We start from the raw sequence: 17098 nt of genomic DNA, 5'->3' as shown, positions 1-17098 counted from the left end.
TCCCCTACCTCAAGATAAGGCTCCGAATGGAAACGGGGTGAAATGTGTTTTGTTTGAATTTTTTACAACACCACACACGCGAAACCCAAACTTTAAAAAATGGCTACGAGTTTTTCAGCTTCTCGCTCGATCACACGATCAAAGTTGAGGCCATTTATTACGACTGCAAGAGAGCGAAGGAAAATGTAAAAAATGCCAGAAAAAGACAAACGCATTTTGACGTTTGTCTTGACAGCGGCAGTTTTCAGTTTTACTTTACAGTTTTCGGTGTTTTTTTACCGAAAACTAATTGCGAAGAGATTTGTTTACATATAAATGAACGAAGTTCGGTAGGTGGATAGCTGATTAACGAGGCTCGTTAAAAACAAGACGTCAAGTTGATCAATTACCGAAAATATCCGAATTACAGAAGTGTTTCTGTAAAAAAAATTACCGAACTCGGTAATTTTCGTTTACTGTGCAGGGGAGCCAGGGGAGTTATTAAGCATGCACTTGCGACACCATGTCATCCATAGATGAGTATTTTCTCCTAACTTGAGATTTTTCAGCATAAGCATAGTTACAAAATTATAAATTTATTCAAACAAATTTCATTGAACATAATTAAATTATGATGAGAACGACCTGAAAAAAAACTACGATGAAAATTTGGAAAAATTCTTGTACATATTTTAACCACAGACAAACAGACAGGACACTTAGAAGAAAAATCGTTACATTTTTCGCAAAGGTATGGCATTGCCATCTGGTGTCGGTATTGCCTACTAACTAGAAAGAATTTCATAAAATGATCTAGGATGCCTATGATATCGTGATGCCACAAATGTGTAAGTAAATAAACAAGTATTTATTGTCGCTAGGCTTTTTGCTCCAGTAATGAAAATTTAGTTCAGAAGATGAAGTTCAAAGAAATTAATATCAATATTTGCAATACTTCTGTGGAAGTTCAGAAACTGTTGTGAAGATCGTCCGTACTCAACTCAATAAACTACAATTCTATCAGGCGAAAACCCAGAGCCTCTGGATTTGGGAAGGAAACTCTTTCTTCTAATTTCGTGAGTTTATCCTAATAAATGTATCATTTTTTGCAGGTGATTTTAAAATTTACATGGACCTCACTGATCTAAAAAAAAAACAAACCAGCGAACACGAAGAGGACTCATAGGAAATTGATATAGCTTAAGCGTTTCATTTCGCGGACTTAAACCATACGTTGTACCTCGAAAAGCTCATTTGTTCTTTACGACTCTGCCATCCCTTCTGATCAATTGCCGAAAACCAATTCCATGTTATTCTTCGTTGAGTTGTTGTCTCGCCACATATGAAATCATCGTGAGCTAGGAATTTTTTAGAGAATGGAAAAATAAATAAGCTGTAGGACAGATAATTTTGGTTGTTTCTTTTATTATGTTCCGAGTCAAGTTTTTATTTAATTTCTGTAAACTTTTGCACATAGAATAAAATTAAATTGGGATTTGCGGAGGAGGGAGGGGGTTTCTTCTAAGTCTATACAGTAAATATTTGCTTCCTCACTGAATCTAGAAAGTAAAATTTACCACTAAAACATGAATAATTTTTCGATGAATTGGTAATATTCAAAAACATTACGGTTTCAATAGACACAGGAGGTTTGTTTGTTTGTTGTTGAATTGAAGGAGCTTGAGTTTATCACTACTGGATCCGGTAGTACGAATAGATAAGTCCACCTCAGGATTCCCCTTTTCCACAGAGCATCGCAAAGCACGAAGTATTAAATATTCAGATTCTAGAAACAAATATTTTTGTAATCAACATGATGCTTCTAAGGAAATGTAATGCAAATACTTACGTTTTTTTGGCCAATGAATTAAGCGAAATTGAGCAATGGCTTCATGCATCGCGTTACATCTTTTACTTTTCACATGGAATTTGTTTATGAAAATTTTGGTTGTCAGGAAAAAAATAAACAAACTGCTACGGCTACCATGATGGAAAATAAGAATCTCCTAAAAGTGAAGTGGCTCAATCTGGTGGCGACATTGCCTAGCTTCCTGGCCTAGCTATTCAGTTTTGCGAAGAATGAAAACGGAGTGTCCCGTCTGTTTGTCTGTGTTTTAACCTTCGACGAATTCCTTTGTAAATATCAGATCTGGAAAAAAAATAAACTAACAAACTGATATGAATAGCACTGACCATACTGACTGGACTCGCGATTTCGTTTGTTGGATAATTTTTCCAACAGTACGCAATACCGATTCCAGAGTGCGCATCGATCGATTTGAAGAAATGCTATCCCAGTTAGAAAGTTCCACCCAACTTTCGAAAAAATACAGGCAATTCAGACGATGAAATCGGGCTAAACAGGTACATTTTTCCTACAGGGCATTTGTATCGGAAAAATGGTATATAAATGCTCCCATCAGAACAACCCGGACGCGCGATTTTCTTAGACTTGCCCTGCGACGAACCCAATACGGTCAAAACAACCCGTTGGATGTATGCTGCGCGCGCTTCAATGAAATATCTAGTGATTTCGATTTCAATGTTTCCAAAACTGTTTTTAAATCTAGAATAAGATAGTTTAAATATTTTTCATTGTACTTAGTTTTTAGAGCATCTGCAAAGATTGAAATAAATAAATAAATAAATAAATAAATAAATAAATATAGGTTCGCCACTTACCGTCGGTATTGCGAACCTGCTAAATTTGACGAAAAAAATTTGCCAGAAAATGATCAAACTTTTGTTCTAAGGCGTCGTACACAAATTACGTAACGCAAAAATCTAGAATTTAGACCCCCTCCCCCCCTATGTAACAATAAGTAACGTTTGATAGGACCCCCCTTCTATAGTTACGTAACGCCAAATACCCCCCCCCCATATTCAATTTTTAAATTAAAATAAAAGTACACAAAAGTTTATTTGATGCATTTTTATTCTGTCCGTTCTTATACTAGGGGAGGAGCGGGCTATATGCGCCTATTAAGCAGAACACTGATTTAATAAAATATCACGTCGAATATGTGTACAAAAACTATATACACGTGTGCAGGCATCTGTTTTCTATACAATGGAGTAATTTTTATGTTAAAATTTTCTTCTATTTTCAAGAAAACGATTTTATTGTAAGTGTTGTCTAAAATGCCGAACTTCAAACCGTGCGGGCTAAATGCGCCTATTTATGTTTTGAACAAAATTTCTGTTTTTTGGGCAATTTTTCCGTATAATTTCATTGAAACTGCTAGAAAGTAATAATTTCCGTACGACAAAGCTGAAGTTTTATAAAAATCAATGTACATAGATTTTTTGGAATAAAACAAAAGTTATGGTTGCCATACTATGGAGGCAGTTCATCCATGAGAAAAACTTTATCAAATTTGTCTTTAGATCTTCAATTCATTCTTAAGATGTCATTCAGATTTTAGATTTGAAGGTTCAGTGATAAAAATCATTTATTTATTCTATTTAACCTGTTATTTTAGGATGGAGGCATTTTACAAACATGATGGGGGCATACAAAAACACTCTATTGTTCCACTAAATAATCATTATTAAACGTTCACAAAAGCTGAAATATGTTTAATTTCTTAAGTTCATTTTAGTAAGAAACAAAAACCATCTTAGTTTTTGTTTTAAACTTCTTAACGTATAATTTTTAAAAGTCGAAATATTACATCAAAATGTATCAAAACCTTGTATGATTTTTTAAATTTTTTTGAGTTTATAAATTCATAAAATTCTTTCTTGCCTTATGTTCTAAGCGTATCACCCTCAAAATGCATTGGTCAGATAAGCTGTCTAGTCAGCCATTTCGTCAAACAGCCGTAGGGTCATTTAACCCGATAGGCCCATTTAGGAAACCTTTCTCCTACACACTTAATCTTTTCTCCTGTGATCGGGAGGATTCTGTCCTGTATTTTCAACAGCTGAAATTACAGGACGATTTCAGGACAGATAAACAGCTCAGGAAAACAACTGTCAAATTTACCTGTAGACTCGAAACGGATTCGCCCAGTGATTTACAGGTAATTTTTAAGTGCTCCTGAGCGTTCGAGACGGGTTCTTCTGGAGTTTTTCAGGAATTGGAATCGTTTGGCGGTCCCTTTTTTCAAATCTATCCCAAATTTTAATTATTATTCTATGTTTAATAAAGACAATAATTTGCATTTAAAAAATAAACCATTTAGTTCAAAATATTTGTTATATCATTTGACGCAGAACACTTCGAAAATTTGAAAATCACAGCACTCGACTTCATGATAGAATTATAAGAAAGTAGTCACGGAAGGTCCTCGAAATCAGCTACATGGTTAAATGGATCGATGCTGCGACCTGCTCAAACACCTGCGGACATGGAGAGATTGCGTCGACCAGAGGAATTTTCTGAGCGCTGAGGCGGGTTTCATGCTCGGTTATTTGGAACTGAGTCGGGGATATTAGTACCCGCACAAATTTGCTTCGTTTACGTGCTGTCGAAAAAAAAAAAGATTATTTAAGTGGACAATTTTCCAAGGAACTCACACACATACTCACTTTCTCTTTGTAAGAGTTGTTCAACGATTTTGGAAGTCCCGGAACTTTGTGGCCACTCTACAGGGTTAGGCCTAATCAGAACCGCCTGGAGATTGGCGGTGGTGGTGGCGGAACAGTTGTGACTATCTCTGCTGCTTTTGTTATTATGGTTGGTCTGCTGCCGATTCTTGTTTCTCGAAGCTGCTATATATTCTACCCTGGTTTATCCCTGGCAAAACTTGTAGCCTGCAAATTGGTGAACGTCTTCCCGAACTAAATCTATATTTTTTTTTGGAGAAGAAACGACATCTGTCCATTGAAGAGCATGATCTCTCCTGATGATTATCAATGATAATCTGGGACATAAGCTAATTGGAGTGTTGTACTGTAGCCTGAAACTTAACACAAATAAAATTCAATTTGATTCATTCCAAAATTGAGAAAATTCCCATGGCACTTACCAGCTTTTTGTTAAATTCATTTTATTCCTCAACGCTGCTGTTTGTCCCTTTGATTGATTGATGCGGTTAATACTTGTTAAGCTGTTTCGGATAATCGTAGTTCTTCGGAGCTCGGATTTCTTCTAGCGTTTCGGATCTTAATTGCGTTCCGTTTGATTATTTTTCACTTTCCAAAACTAACCCAAGAAAAGTGTCCACACGTTAGAAAAGGACAAAACATTTGTTAACTCACACACTGGCAGAAAACGCGCGAAACCAGGTGAGTCTCCCGCAACACAGTGTGATACTGTCCAGAATTTCAAGAGAATTGTACGAGTACCAGTGCACTCGTAGAAATTGTATCCTGGATTTCAGGAGAAATGAAGCGTCCCGATATTCAGGTGGGTTTTGGTTCGAACTTCGTTTGAATTTAGCAATTTGCCTGTGGTTCGGAGAGTCATTATCCCGAGAAGAATAATTGCAATCTTAGTGTGTACAGTGAAAAATATCATTAAAAAAAATTTAAAAAACGGCAGCCCACTTCGTTTCATTAGCACAGCGGGCACACAAACACATAGTAAACGGTTTTTCTGAATCAAACTTTATTTACAAAATACTTCCCGAATAGAAAAGTATGGTGAAAAAACCATGAATTCCATATTCACAAACCATAAATTATACGGTTTTCACAATAATTATTATCGTCCTCGATACCGTGAATGCACATTGAAATTCATATTTTTTGACCATACATTTCATCGTATTGGCGAAAATAACCATGAAAAAGGGGTATTGTTATGCAGCGTGACCATGAAAAAAATGGCGATTTTCCATACATTAGAAAGCCCAAAAATATAAAGTTTATGGTTAAAAGAGCTTCCAGTTTTTTATAATAAAACCATGGAAATCCTTTCATTTTCATTGTTTAAACGAAGATGAAAATCCAGGTTAATCTATGGTATGTATTCATTTTCGTACCATAGAATTTTACGGTTTTACCATGATTTATTTTTTTATTAATTGGGGATTTTCGGATGTATTGAACAACGAAACAATAATTAAAATTAACTATTTTATTATTACAAATCTTCTTACATTTAACATATTTTTTCTATTCCCCTTTTCCTGGATACTTGGGTGTTATGATTCGGAAATTAACTCCATACTGTCCACAATTCGCCTTCAAAATGCCATTTGCTGATGATTTCAGCAAAACATCCCGCGTTGCAATACTTCTTATGTTGATGGTGTAGCAGACGATGATGCGACTGAAGCGCTTGAAAATGGTAAAATTTTACCACGCCAACTCTTGTTCCGTGGGGCAGCGGCCGCCATTCGATCGGCGGATCCACAAAAACATAGGCAGGCACTATTTCGTGACATCGCTGGTTCCACTCGTCCTTGAATCACTGCCATTTCGATCAACGCCTAGAAAAATAAAAAATAAATGATTTAAAAGTTCATAATTAGTCTTAAAATGTACATACCAAAAGATTTCGCAAATAACTCCTATCGACCGCAATAAAGAATTGTGTCCCAAAAAAAATGGCGCGCAAACAAGACTAACACGAAAAAAATATTTTAGCCTTCAACGATTACACGAAAAATTTTAATTAGGTAAAAAAAACGAAAGTCTACCAATGTTCGTTTTGGTTTGGATTTTATGGCGTATTTTTTTTTGATTCCGGATTTGGCTCTGGAACCGTCAGAATAAAAAAGCAAGTTTCGGGTTTCGAGTTATTCCATACGTAGGTGTGCGTGAGAACGAGCGCAATGTTTACATGCAGCTGTCATTTTGTCCTCCCTTCTCTATTCCTCCATTCGGTTCTTCACATCCGGATTGCCGTTTTTCGTGTCCGGATTGCCGTTTTTCGTGTCCGGATTGCACTGGACTGCAGATAGTACGATTTTGCTTGGCTGAGAGGTTCAAAATCGCGGCAATAATCATTTGCCCGTTCATTATTTCAACTGTTTTGTTTTTAGCCAAAAACAGCTGTTTAATGTTTTGACAACAACGTTGAGAGTATTGGTGAACTTCTCGCAAAACTGACTTTTTTCTCAGGGCGACTCCGTCCCTTTTTCGAGCGAACCTAGGTTGCCTCTCGAGCAATAAATGAGCACGATGACAGCAGTTAGAGCGAACCTAGGTTGCCTCTAGTTTGCCTCCAGGTGAAAAAAAATACGGTATTAGTTTAACCATAAAGTTCACTGTAACCAAGGTGAGTTTATATTCAGGAGGTGTTCCCGAATAACGAATTCCCGATTCAGCCATTTTGGCTATGTAGGCTATGCAACTATACGGAACTCATGAAGTTTGTTTACCAACAAACCCCAGAAAAGCTGAGCAAAAAATAAACAAACTCATTGAGAGCCCCGCTCACTCCTCGCCTACTTACTGTGAAAGTCGGAGAACCTAGTGTATCTAAGAACCTTGACTGTAACAATAAAAATCATTAGAAAATTACTGTAACACCATGTTTCTGATATATTCGGCAACTATGAAATATCATGAATTTACGACTTATTTCAGAGTGACTTTAAAAAATATGGTGATTTCAAATTGAAAAGCAGTTGAAAAATATTTAGATATTACAATGAAGTCTATTGTTAAATTGAAATCCATTGTTTTGTTATCTTAATACCATGGTCTTTGCTATTCGGGTTAACCACCATTGACGCTTTCGAACAATGGGTGCCTAGATTTGCTCGCCAAAAAAAGAAAATTATAATTCTTTTATTTATATTTTTTTCATTAATTTGTTACGTAACTGAACCAAGTACCCCCCCCCCCCTCCCCCCTATGTTACAGCAAGTAACGCAGACTCAACCCCCCTCCCCCCCCTACATGCGTTACGTAATTTGTGTACGACGCCTAAGTGTCCTGTCACCTAGCACCTGGGTTGCCAGGTGCCCAGATTTGTCTGTAAAACCAAGACTTTTGACCCTTTGTCCAGATATTGATCAGACACAGATTTTGCCCAGATTTTTGCTGAGAGTGCCCAGATTTTACAGACTTTCAAAATTGACAGATAAAATCAATATTAATGTATCAGATTTGATATGTAAGTGGCAGACTTGACTAAAATCTGACTTGTATTCTTTGATATGACCAATCAATCGTTTTTTAAATAAGATCGGCATGGTACGTGGTAGGAAAAAGTGTTTGTTATGTAGTTATCAACACGAAAATAACCCGTACACCATAGCACAAACACACCTCAAACCCCCCCCCCCCCCCCCCCTGTTTGAATTTCTCAATGGCTGTACAGAAGAAACACATCCGCTTGGTACTAAGTATAAATTTATTCTGCTTGATGATTTTACCGCGATGATTGGCGTAACACTCTCTCTCTTTCTATCTTGACAAATGTTTCTCCCTACAACAGTGCAAAATCATTTTAATCAAAACTGGGTTATTATTACACGCTTCCTTTTTTTATGTTGTCCATTCACCATAGTATTTCGGCGTTTTAACACTACGACCACTGCGAGTGCGAATTTCAGGAAGGATGGTAGAAGAAGGATGAACCACAGTTTCACTATCCTCAGAATCTACTACATCAGAATTTTCTGATGCAGTTTCGTAATATGACGATTTCATATCACTTCCTGATAAAGAACTTCTGCAGCTGTCATTCAGCTGCGTATTCCTTCTACCATCGCTTGGGTGATCAACTTTAGGAGCAGACGATCGAACAATGTTTTGATTATTTGGAAAGTCCAACGTTTGTTGCTCATACAATATTTCACTGCTATCGAAATCATTATTTCTGGTTTTAGAGATAAAGCGCCTGTTTCTATGATAATGATTATTAAACCTATCAGCTATTATATAAGATCTACCGTTCACATTTCTCACGATTCTACCGTAATTCCATTCTTTACCAGTTTTTTTGAACATTACAGTCTCTCCTTCATTCAGTGAAGGTAAAGGTTTAGAATGTTGATCGTAGTATGTTTTCTGCTTATTGCGCTTTATATCAAACCTTTCCTGAACGATCCTTTCTTCTACACTTGCTCTCTTAAGAAGAAGTCCATCTACGGGAAGCATAGTCTTTACCTGCCGTCCAAAAAATAATTGAGCTGGTGATAATTTCATGCTCGCGACAGGAGTCGTATTATACTCCAAAATCCTGTATTGATACAGCTCAATTTCATTAGCCTCATAGCAACGTTTTAAGAGATTTTTAGCAATTGCAACACCTTTCTCTGCTAATCCATTACTTTGTGCATATCGAGGACTAGAGAAAACGAATTGTGTATTGCACCGATTTGCGAACATCCTACAGGTTTCTGAATTAAACGGCACATTATCACACCGGATTTCAGTAGGATAACCATAGCAACAGAATAATTTATCAAGGAAATTCACAACGGAATCTGCAGTTTTATCAAGTAATTTACCAGCACAAAGAAACCCCGAATAGGAATCAATAAGCGACAGATAACTGTACCCAGCATATTCAAAAATATCAATGGAAACCTTGTGAAATGGATAAAATGGTTTATCATCTTGTACCAACGGCTCTTTTTGATTGTTTCTTTGAAACTTGTCACATATTGCACATGATTTTACTATATCCGTGATATCTTTCGTTAAACCAGGCCAGAAAACGTGCATACGAGCTCGAGCAAGGGTTTTTTCTATTCCCATGTGAGGAGCATGCAACCATTTACATATTCTTTCTTGCATGTCAGTAGGTATTACCAATCGATGGTTTTTAAAGAGAAGATCCTGTTCAAAATGCAACTCATCTTTTATCTTATAAAAGGACTGCGCTAGGTTGTCGAGTTTGTGGTACGAAGGCCAGCCTTCTTTAACATATTTGCACACGCGGCTGTATTTTTCATCCTCGCGAAGCGCTTCAACGCACAAGTTACGGTTATCTTCAGACATACATATTCGTTTGGTAACAGCATGGATTAAACCAGTCAAATGCATAGTGTCTTCTACGGGGTCATTCAGGGGAGCTCTAGACAAACAGTCAGCAATCAACATTTCTTTTCCAGGTTTATAAACAATTCTCAACCCAGGATACTTCAAAAGAAACATAAACATTCTCTGCAAACGTGCTGTTACTGAATCTATGTCACGATTTATCAAAGAGGACAACGGTTTATGATCCGAATGTACATCAAATTCCCGACCGTACACAAAATAATGAAACCGTTCACACGCAAAAACAATCGCCAGTAGCTCTTTTTCGATTTGTGCCCATCGCTGTTCGCTCTTGGTAAGACATCTAGAAGCGAAAGCCACTGGTTTTCCATTTTGTAAAAGAACACTACCCATACCGTCCTTAGAACTATCAGTTTGAATAACTATAGGTTTCGAAGGATCATATATAGCAAGAACAGGAGGAACGGTAATAGATTCAGTGAGATCCCTAAGCTCTTTTGTGTGCTTTGATGTCCAACACCATTTTGTGTCCTTTCTAGTTAGATCACGCATTAAAGCTGTTCGCTGAGACAAGTTAGAAATAAATTTCGCCAAATATTTAAATAGCCCTAACAACCGCATAACGTCTGTCTTATTCTCAGGTTTTCGGAAATCGGTTATAGCACGTATATACTTATTGTCTGGTTTGATGGTGCCATCAGCAATAACGTGCCCCATAAACGTAACCTCTCCACAACGATACTGCATTTTGCCTGAATTAAAGCGAATATTATTTTCCTTAGCTCGCTCCATCACAACTCTTAATGTTGTGTCATGCTCATTACTATCAGCTCCAGCGATTATAAGGTCATCAAAGTATACTTCAACACCTGGAATGTCTCCAAATATTTGGACCATTTTTTTCTGGAACATTTCAGGTGCACTATTGAGTCCAAAAGGAACCCGATTCCATTTATATCTACCATACGGTGTCATGAACGTTGTCAGATCTGAGCTCTTCTGGTCAAGCTCTAATTGCCAGAAACCACTTTTCAAATCTAACACAGTGAAGACTTTCTTTCCAGGCAGGCGACTCATTATACCATCTACGGTCGGTATTAAAAAGTGTTCACGCTTGATACACGCATTTAGGGGCTTTGGGTCTAAACAAATCCTCAACGAACCATTTGGTTTTTCAACAATTTGGATATTGTTGACCCAATCTGTAGGATAATCAACAGAACTTATAATGGATTGAGCCACCAAAACATCTAACTCATTTTTTAATCTGTCTAATAGTTGAAGGGGAAGACGCTTTTTGTAGTGCAAGCTTGGTACTGAACCCTCTTTCAGAACAATGGAACATATACCCGGACACTTACCCAAACCCTCGAACATATCTTTGTAAAGTTCCACAAAATCATCTGGACAGGTTGGAAGGGGAACATTAGTTTCAACGGAACAAATACGTTTGATTAATTCAAACTCAATACAAGACTCCAATCCCAGCAGAGGCTCCAGTTTATTATCAACTATCAAGAAAGGTGCATTATACTTTTTGCCTTGAGCCGTATCAATACAGGTTAGGTTTACTTCACCGTGAATTTTTATTTCATTGGAACTATAATCGACAACATGAAACTTCTTACCACCAATCAATTGCACATTCAAGCTTTTAGCGACATTGAGAGGGATACAATTTATATCGGATCCGGTATCTAGTTTAAATGTCACTGGTCTGTTCTGAATAGTATATGTTTTCATCCATCTAACCCGATTGGTATTTTCATTTGTTGAACTTATTCTGTAATCAGATAGAATAATTTGCCCTAGCTTTAATGCACTGTTGACCTGATTATCAAAATTTCTACCAGACTCACCTGTGTTACGCCAGTCGATTGAACGAACGTTTTTTATATTAAACTTGTTGCTCCCGTCCCTTGGTGCTCGATACTCCCTACCGCCATCCGAGGATTTGCAGAATCGCTGATAATGTCCGATGATACCACATCGCCTACACTTGATTTCTTTCGCTGGACACTGCTGACGATGTTGACGATCAAACGGCTGCCCACAATTGAAGCATGATCGTTTTACAAGCTCAACTTTCTGTGGCTCGGAAACAGCAGCTTGCTCCATCACTGTTTTGACCTCCATGGCACCATTCCTATCCAACAGTTGCTTATTTGCAGCAGCTGTTTCGTACACTTTGCACATTTCAACGACTTGATGTAATGGATTATCCCTTCCATCCAATAGTTTCAATTGGAGAACTTTGTCCTCAACCCCGACGATGATACGATCACGTAACATTCTATCCGCGTACGATGTATGACAGTTAGTACACTCATATTCACAAAACTGCACTTGTGTGCGTAGTTCAGTCTCGAAACTAGAAAACGACTGTTTTTCACTTTGCCTAATGGCATTAAATTTGAATGCTTCCATAGTTATGTTTTTCTTCGGAAGGCAGTAATCATCAAAAGCTTTGATGACATCACACAACGTACGGCGAGCAGCAGCAACAACAACATGATTCACATCACCTCTTTCACCGTCGGCTTCTTCTTCCTCATCCATTCCTGGTTCCGTTCCGAACATTCCGTCGAAGCTACCATCGTTCGGAAACAGCGAATTATAAATTTCAACTCCGCGGTTGCCTACCAACCACAGGAATGTGGCGATTTTGTTTTGCTCCGGCTCATTCATCTTATTTGTGGCAATAAGATAAATTGAGAAAATCTGCTTCCACTTAGGCCACTCGCGAGACAAATTGGAACAGTCCAAAGGCTGCGGCAAACGCAGCTCCATACTTGACGCCATCTTTGATGCAACGACAAGCTCCCTTTTAGTACCGAAAAGTTTCTCTTTTTACTCTTCTGCAATCCGATTAAAACATTTGCACTTGCGGAACCGATTTTATTAAGCGACACGACACTACTATCGATCAGAAAAGATTAACTTCTGACACCATGTTTGTATTTCTCAATGGCTGTACAGAAGAAACACATCCGCTTGGTACTAAGTATAAATTTATTCTGCTTGATGATTTTACCGCGATGATTGGCGTAACACTCTCTCTCTTTCTATCTTGACAAATGTTTCTCCCTACAACAGTGCAAAATCATTTTAATCAAAACTGGGTTATTATTACACCCCCCGCTCACACACGATTCACCAAATTTAATTTCTTGTTTAGTACCAAATTTGTGATTTTCCTTATGCACAGACACACACAGACTTTTTTTCAAAATTGCCCAGATTTTTCATCCTCAACACCTGGCATCCCTGCCTAGCACCCCTGATAATCAGTGAGCATCCCTCGTCAGATTCCAATTGGATTTCAATCCATCAACAGGCAAGGACAAAGGAGCAAAACAAATTTAAAAGACCAGCAGTAGTCCTGGATCGATAGGTGAGAATTTTAAGTGAAAATTTGGTTATTTTGGATTTTTCAGTTTTTTAAGTGACAAATAGTAAATTGAAGGATCTTATTTTTCCTCAGATCCAGTTGGTGTCGTTTTCCGGTTGTTTTTTCACCATTTCGGATGGCAGCAGGGCCCGGGGGACGATTCTTTCAGAACCCCTTCCAGGACTACGTGGGCGGTCCAGTGGTGAAAAATGACGACCACATCCGGGGGCTGATTCAGTCCTACGTTCATTTGATTGTGGACAACACCCGTCCGGGCAAGAATAGCGATCACCGGGGAGATTTGTACGTGGGCGATGCTGGTATTGCGTACATGTTCCTGAAGTTGCACGAGGCAGGACTTTTCGGACCTGACGCCCTGCAGTATGCAAAACAGTACGCAGCAAATGCCAAAGGAAAAGCCGTTCGGTATGCCGGACGAGCTGAAGAGCGTTGTTCGTTTCTCTGCGGCAATGCAGGAATCTATGCGGTTTCTGCTGCCATTTGCCATACCATGGGCCAAAGACAAGAGATGGATGAAGATCTGAGAAACTTTGCTTCCGGCATTACAGTTTGCCAAAAGATAGACTTCAACAAAAATGGAAGCGATGAATTGCTCTTTGGAAGAGCTGGTTATTTGAGTGGAATATATTGGCTGCATCAGACCATCGACAAAAGATTGTTCGCACATGACACAATTAATGTAATATCATCCGTAATAATCGAAAGTGGAAAACGCTATTCCGCTGCCCATCGGAGCCCGATACCGTTGATGTTCCACTGCTGGGGAGATGAATATCTGGGTGCAGCCCACGGAGTGGCGTCCATTATGCACATGCTGCTGGAAACTCCACTGCACACCAATCCGAATAGCAACGAAATGGCCGCTGTGCGTGCCACTATTAATAGCTTGTTGTCCCTTCAGGATACCGAAGGCAATTTTCCAGTTACACTCCAGGTAAGAGAGTTTAGTACTTAAATGTTTCATCCTTATGCCTTTAATATTTAAATGAATATTGTGAAACGAGTGAACATAAATTTACATAAATACTCATAAACTCAATTAGGGGAAAATTTAGTACAGATTATTGCATTCATTAGTAAATTTTATAAGCCGAGTTGGGGTCTAGTTAATTTATGCAACCCATCTTGAAATACACATTAAAAAAATGTGGAACCTTTCAAACTGCGTTCGACATTCGAATACATTTGCGCTCGTTTGTTTATTTAATAGCACTCTTCGAATCATTAAAAAAAACAATCTTCAAGAAAAGAGTTCACTTCCTTTTTAGTTACCTACTTACGAGGCTGAGATTTTTCATGCAATTTCACTTGCAGGACTACGTACAGAAAGCAAGAGATGAAACTTTGGTTCACTGGTGCCACGGAGCTCCCGGCATAGTCTATCTCATGGCCAAAGCATATCTGATCTTCAAGGATCCGAAGTATCTGCAATCGTGCGTGCGCTGCGCGGAGCTCACCTGGCACAAGGGACTGCTGCGTAAGGGTCCCGGAATCTGTCACGGCGTTGCCGGCAGTGGATATGTCTTCCTCCTCCTCTACAGACTGACCGCAGACCCCAAATACCTCTATAGGGCCATTAGATTTATGGAGTTTTTGACGCACGAAGAGTTTATCCGTTACGCACGTAATCCGGATCGACCGTTCAGCCTGTACGAGGGCTACGCCGGAACGGTTTGCTTCCTGATCGATCTGCTTCGACCGGAGCGAGCCAGCTTCCCCTTTATGGATGTGTTCGAAATCAAATGGTAAGAAAACTTATAAACGAAAACAAGGCCCTGTTGGCCGTGACGATCATCATGTTTAGGTGTTATTCTCACACATAAATAAATTAATTTATTGATTCCTTTGGCAATTCTGCACTAAAACGGAAGTTATTATTGCTATCACAATCCTAAATTCCGTTTCAATTTGGTACTTGTAGTACTTATACGTATTAGAGATGTACCGAGTCGTGGTATTCGGTAAACCCGGGCAAAATGAGGGAAGTTTCAAATAATATCTAGGCATTCCGGCAAGATTTGACTTATCTTAAATTCTTTGTTGGATTTATTGGCAGGCCTGGATATACGAAAAAAAAACTGGAATGAACGATGATCAAAGCATAAAGTGATACTTGTCAGCATTCTCCTGTACGACCTACATTGAAAGATACACGGATACACCTAAGATTTTTTACTGATACCAAAGTTTTTCTTAATTGTGGAACTTTTTCAACATTACTTTTAGATATTTCATGAATTATCCAAAATCATCTGAAAAAAATTGTCAAGTCTGTTATTGTATAAATTTCAAAAATAAATATTCGGCTTATACTTCGGTCGAATACTTAACACAACTATTCGGTGAGCCGAATATTAGGCTAAACGGATTTTGGGCACCCAGCTGTATGTATTTTTACTGCGTTTTTATTTCTGTGATGCAATTTAATCTGGGACATTGTCAATTCTATCATTTTTATCTTTTACCTACCGCCAGGCCGCACTGAAAATATCATGTTAATAGTTAGCAGTGCTTTATGCCATACATATTTTATAGCGACAAATTTTTGACGAAAACACAACTGAAAAAATTAAAATTAAACGAATTCATGTGTTTAGAGAAAAATTTAAATTATTCAATTTATTTGAACTTTTCCGCGACTATTAATTATTTCAAACAAAAACATGTTTCGCTTTCCCCTTTTCATTAAAAACGAAAATTATTGAAGGTCTTTCTATGGTTCGTAAACATGTTTGAACTGATGGTACTATTTGTCTATTCGTCCCCACTTCAATTTAAAATTCTTGTGGAGCTAATTCACAGGATAACTAAAAGGGAGAAAAATATATTTTAAGGAAATCCCTGTCTTCTCTGCGTTGGATGCTTAATCATTGTTGAAATTTATAGACATAAAATTGTATTTTCTGTGCGCATTTTCGAATATAAATTCTGGCCTCAAAGACCCATTTTTTTTTTGTAAAAGCAATAAAAAAAACTGAAGTTTTAGGTTTGAAGAAACTCATGGCTGAATTCTTCAGTTGATAACCCACTGAGGATGCTAGCTAGTAGCTAGTGACATTTGGTGTGGAAACTTCGCGTAGTATTCAGCCGCTGAACGGGTGACTCGCGTCCTGTCCCAATGAAATTTCAAATACTGTGGCTGAATTCAAAGGCATCCGTCGACTACTTTGGAATCATAATTTCACAGAAAAAGCAAACTTTGACAAAGTTCAAATTTTCACGGATTTCGTAGATTTACTTAATTAAATTTTACAGTTCATATCGCACTTTTAAAAAAAAATTACCTCTTAAGTTCAACATTTAATTCGCTACAATTTGAAATCAAAAGTATTTTTTATTGAACAAACAGTTATTGAAATATAAGCAAAAGAAATCGTGACGTCACAACACGCCACTTTTTCCACTTTTCTGTTTTTATTACAAAACCGTATTTTTCTGCTCTTCTATTCTATCAAATTTTATGAAAATTTAAGAAAAGTATCGATTTATTAGAACCAACAAATTGCTGGTTTTTATTTTTTCAAATGTTGATTTAAATTTATTTCAGAGCGATTCAGTTTCGTGACGTCACAACGCGCCATTTTTTTAAAACACGGGTTTGCAAAGCGTTGTGACGTCACGAAATTTTATGCTCAGCTAAGAGCAAGTTTACTGGTGTTGGGAAAAAGTGGTAGAAATTTTGACATTTTGTAAATTTTACCATGCAAAAATGTTTACAAGATCTTGGGGCGTTGTATTTTTTTACAACACTGTTTCTATTTCAGCCGTATGTGATAGAAATATTGCTATTTTTGCATCACAGCATGCGACAATACAACATGTATTGTAAAAAAACTTGAAGGTCACAGATCTTGA

At 37.8% G+C, this 17098-nt stretch overlaps 1 protein-coding gene and 2 long non-coding RNA genes across 3 annotated transcripts; 1 reads left to right on the top strand and 2 right to left on the bottom strand.

Moving 5' to 3' along the window:
• Nucleotides 1-1485: 1485 nt before the first annotated feature.
• Nucleotides 1486-2591, bottom strand: LOC129750142 (uncharacterized). Its single transcript, XR_008738305.1, has 3 exons — nt 2182-2591; nt 1829-2128; nt 1486-1765 (listed from the first exon to the last, which is right to left on the bottom strand). It is a non-coding gene; the product is annotated as an uncharacterized LOC129750142 (long non-coding RNA).
• Nucleotides 2592-5989: 3398 nt separating this feature from the next.
• LOC129749449 (uncharacterized) lies at nt 5990-7084 on the bottom strand. The gene is made up of 2 exons (XR_008738049.1): nt 6419-7084; nt 5990-6359 (listed from the first exon to the last, which is right to left on the bottom strand). It is a non-coding gene; the product is annotated as an uncharacterized LOC129749449 (long non-coding RNA).
• Nucleotides 7085-13090: 6006 nt separating this feature from the next.
• Nucleotides 13091-15108, top strand: LOC129746493 (lanC-like protein 3 homolog). Its single transcript, XM_055740155.1, has 3 exons — nt 13091-13225; nt 13316-14177; nt 14558-15108. Exons 2-3 carry the CDS (start codon nt 13359-13361, stop codon nt 14990-14992), a joined length of 1254 nt encoding a protein of 417 aa, XP_055596130.1. The 5' UTR covers nt 13091-13225; nt 13316-13358; the 3' UTR covers nt 14993-15108.
• Nucleotides 15109-17098: the final 1990 nt, after the last annotated feature.

Source organism: Uranotaenia lowii, chromosome 2, assembly GCF_029784155.1.
Source record: "Uranotaenia lowii strain MFRU-FL chromosome 2, ASM2978415v1, whole genome shotgun sequence".
NCBI lineage: Eukaryota > Metazoa > Arthropoda > Insecta > Diptera > Culicidae > Uranotaenia > Uranotaenia lowii.
The sequence above is the reverse complement of the archived record's forward strand: the minus strand, read 5'-3'. Positions and strand labels throughout refer to the sequence as shown.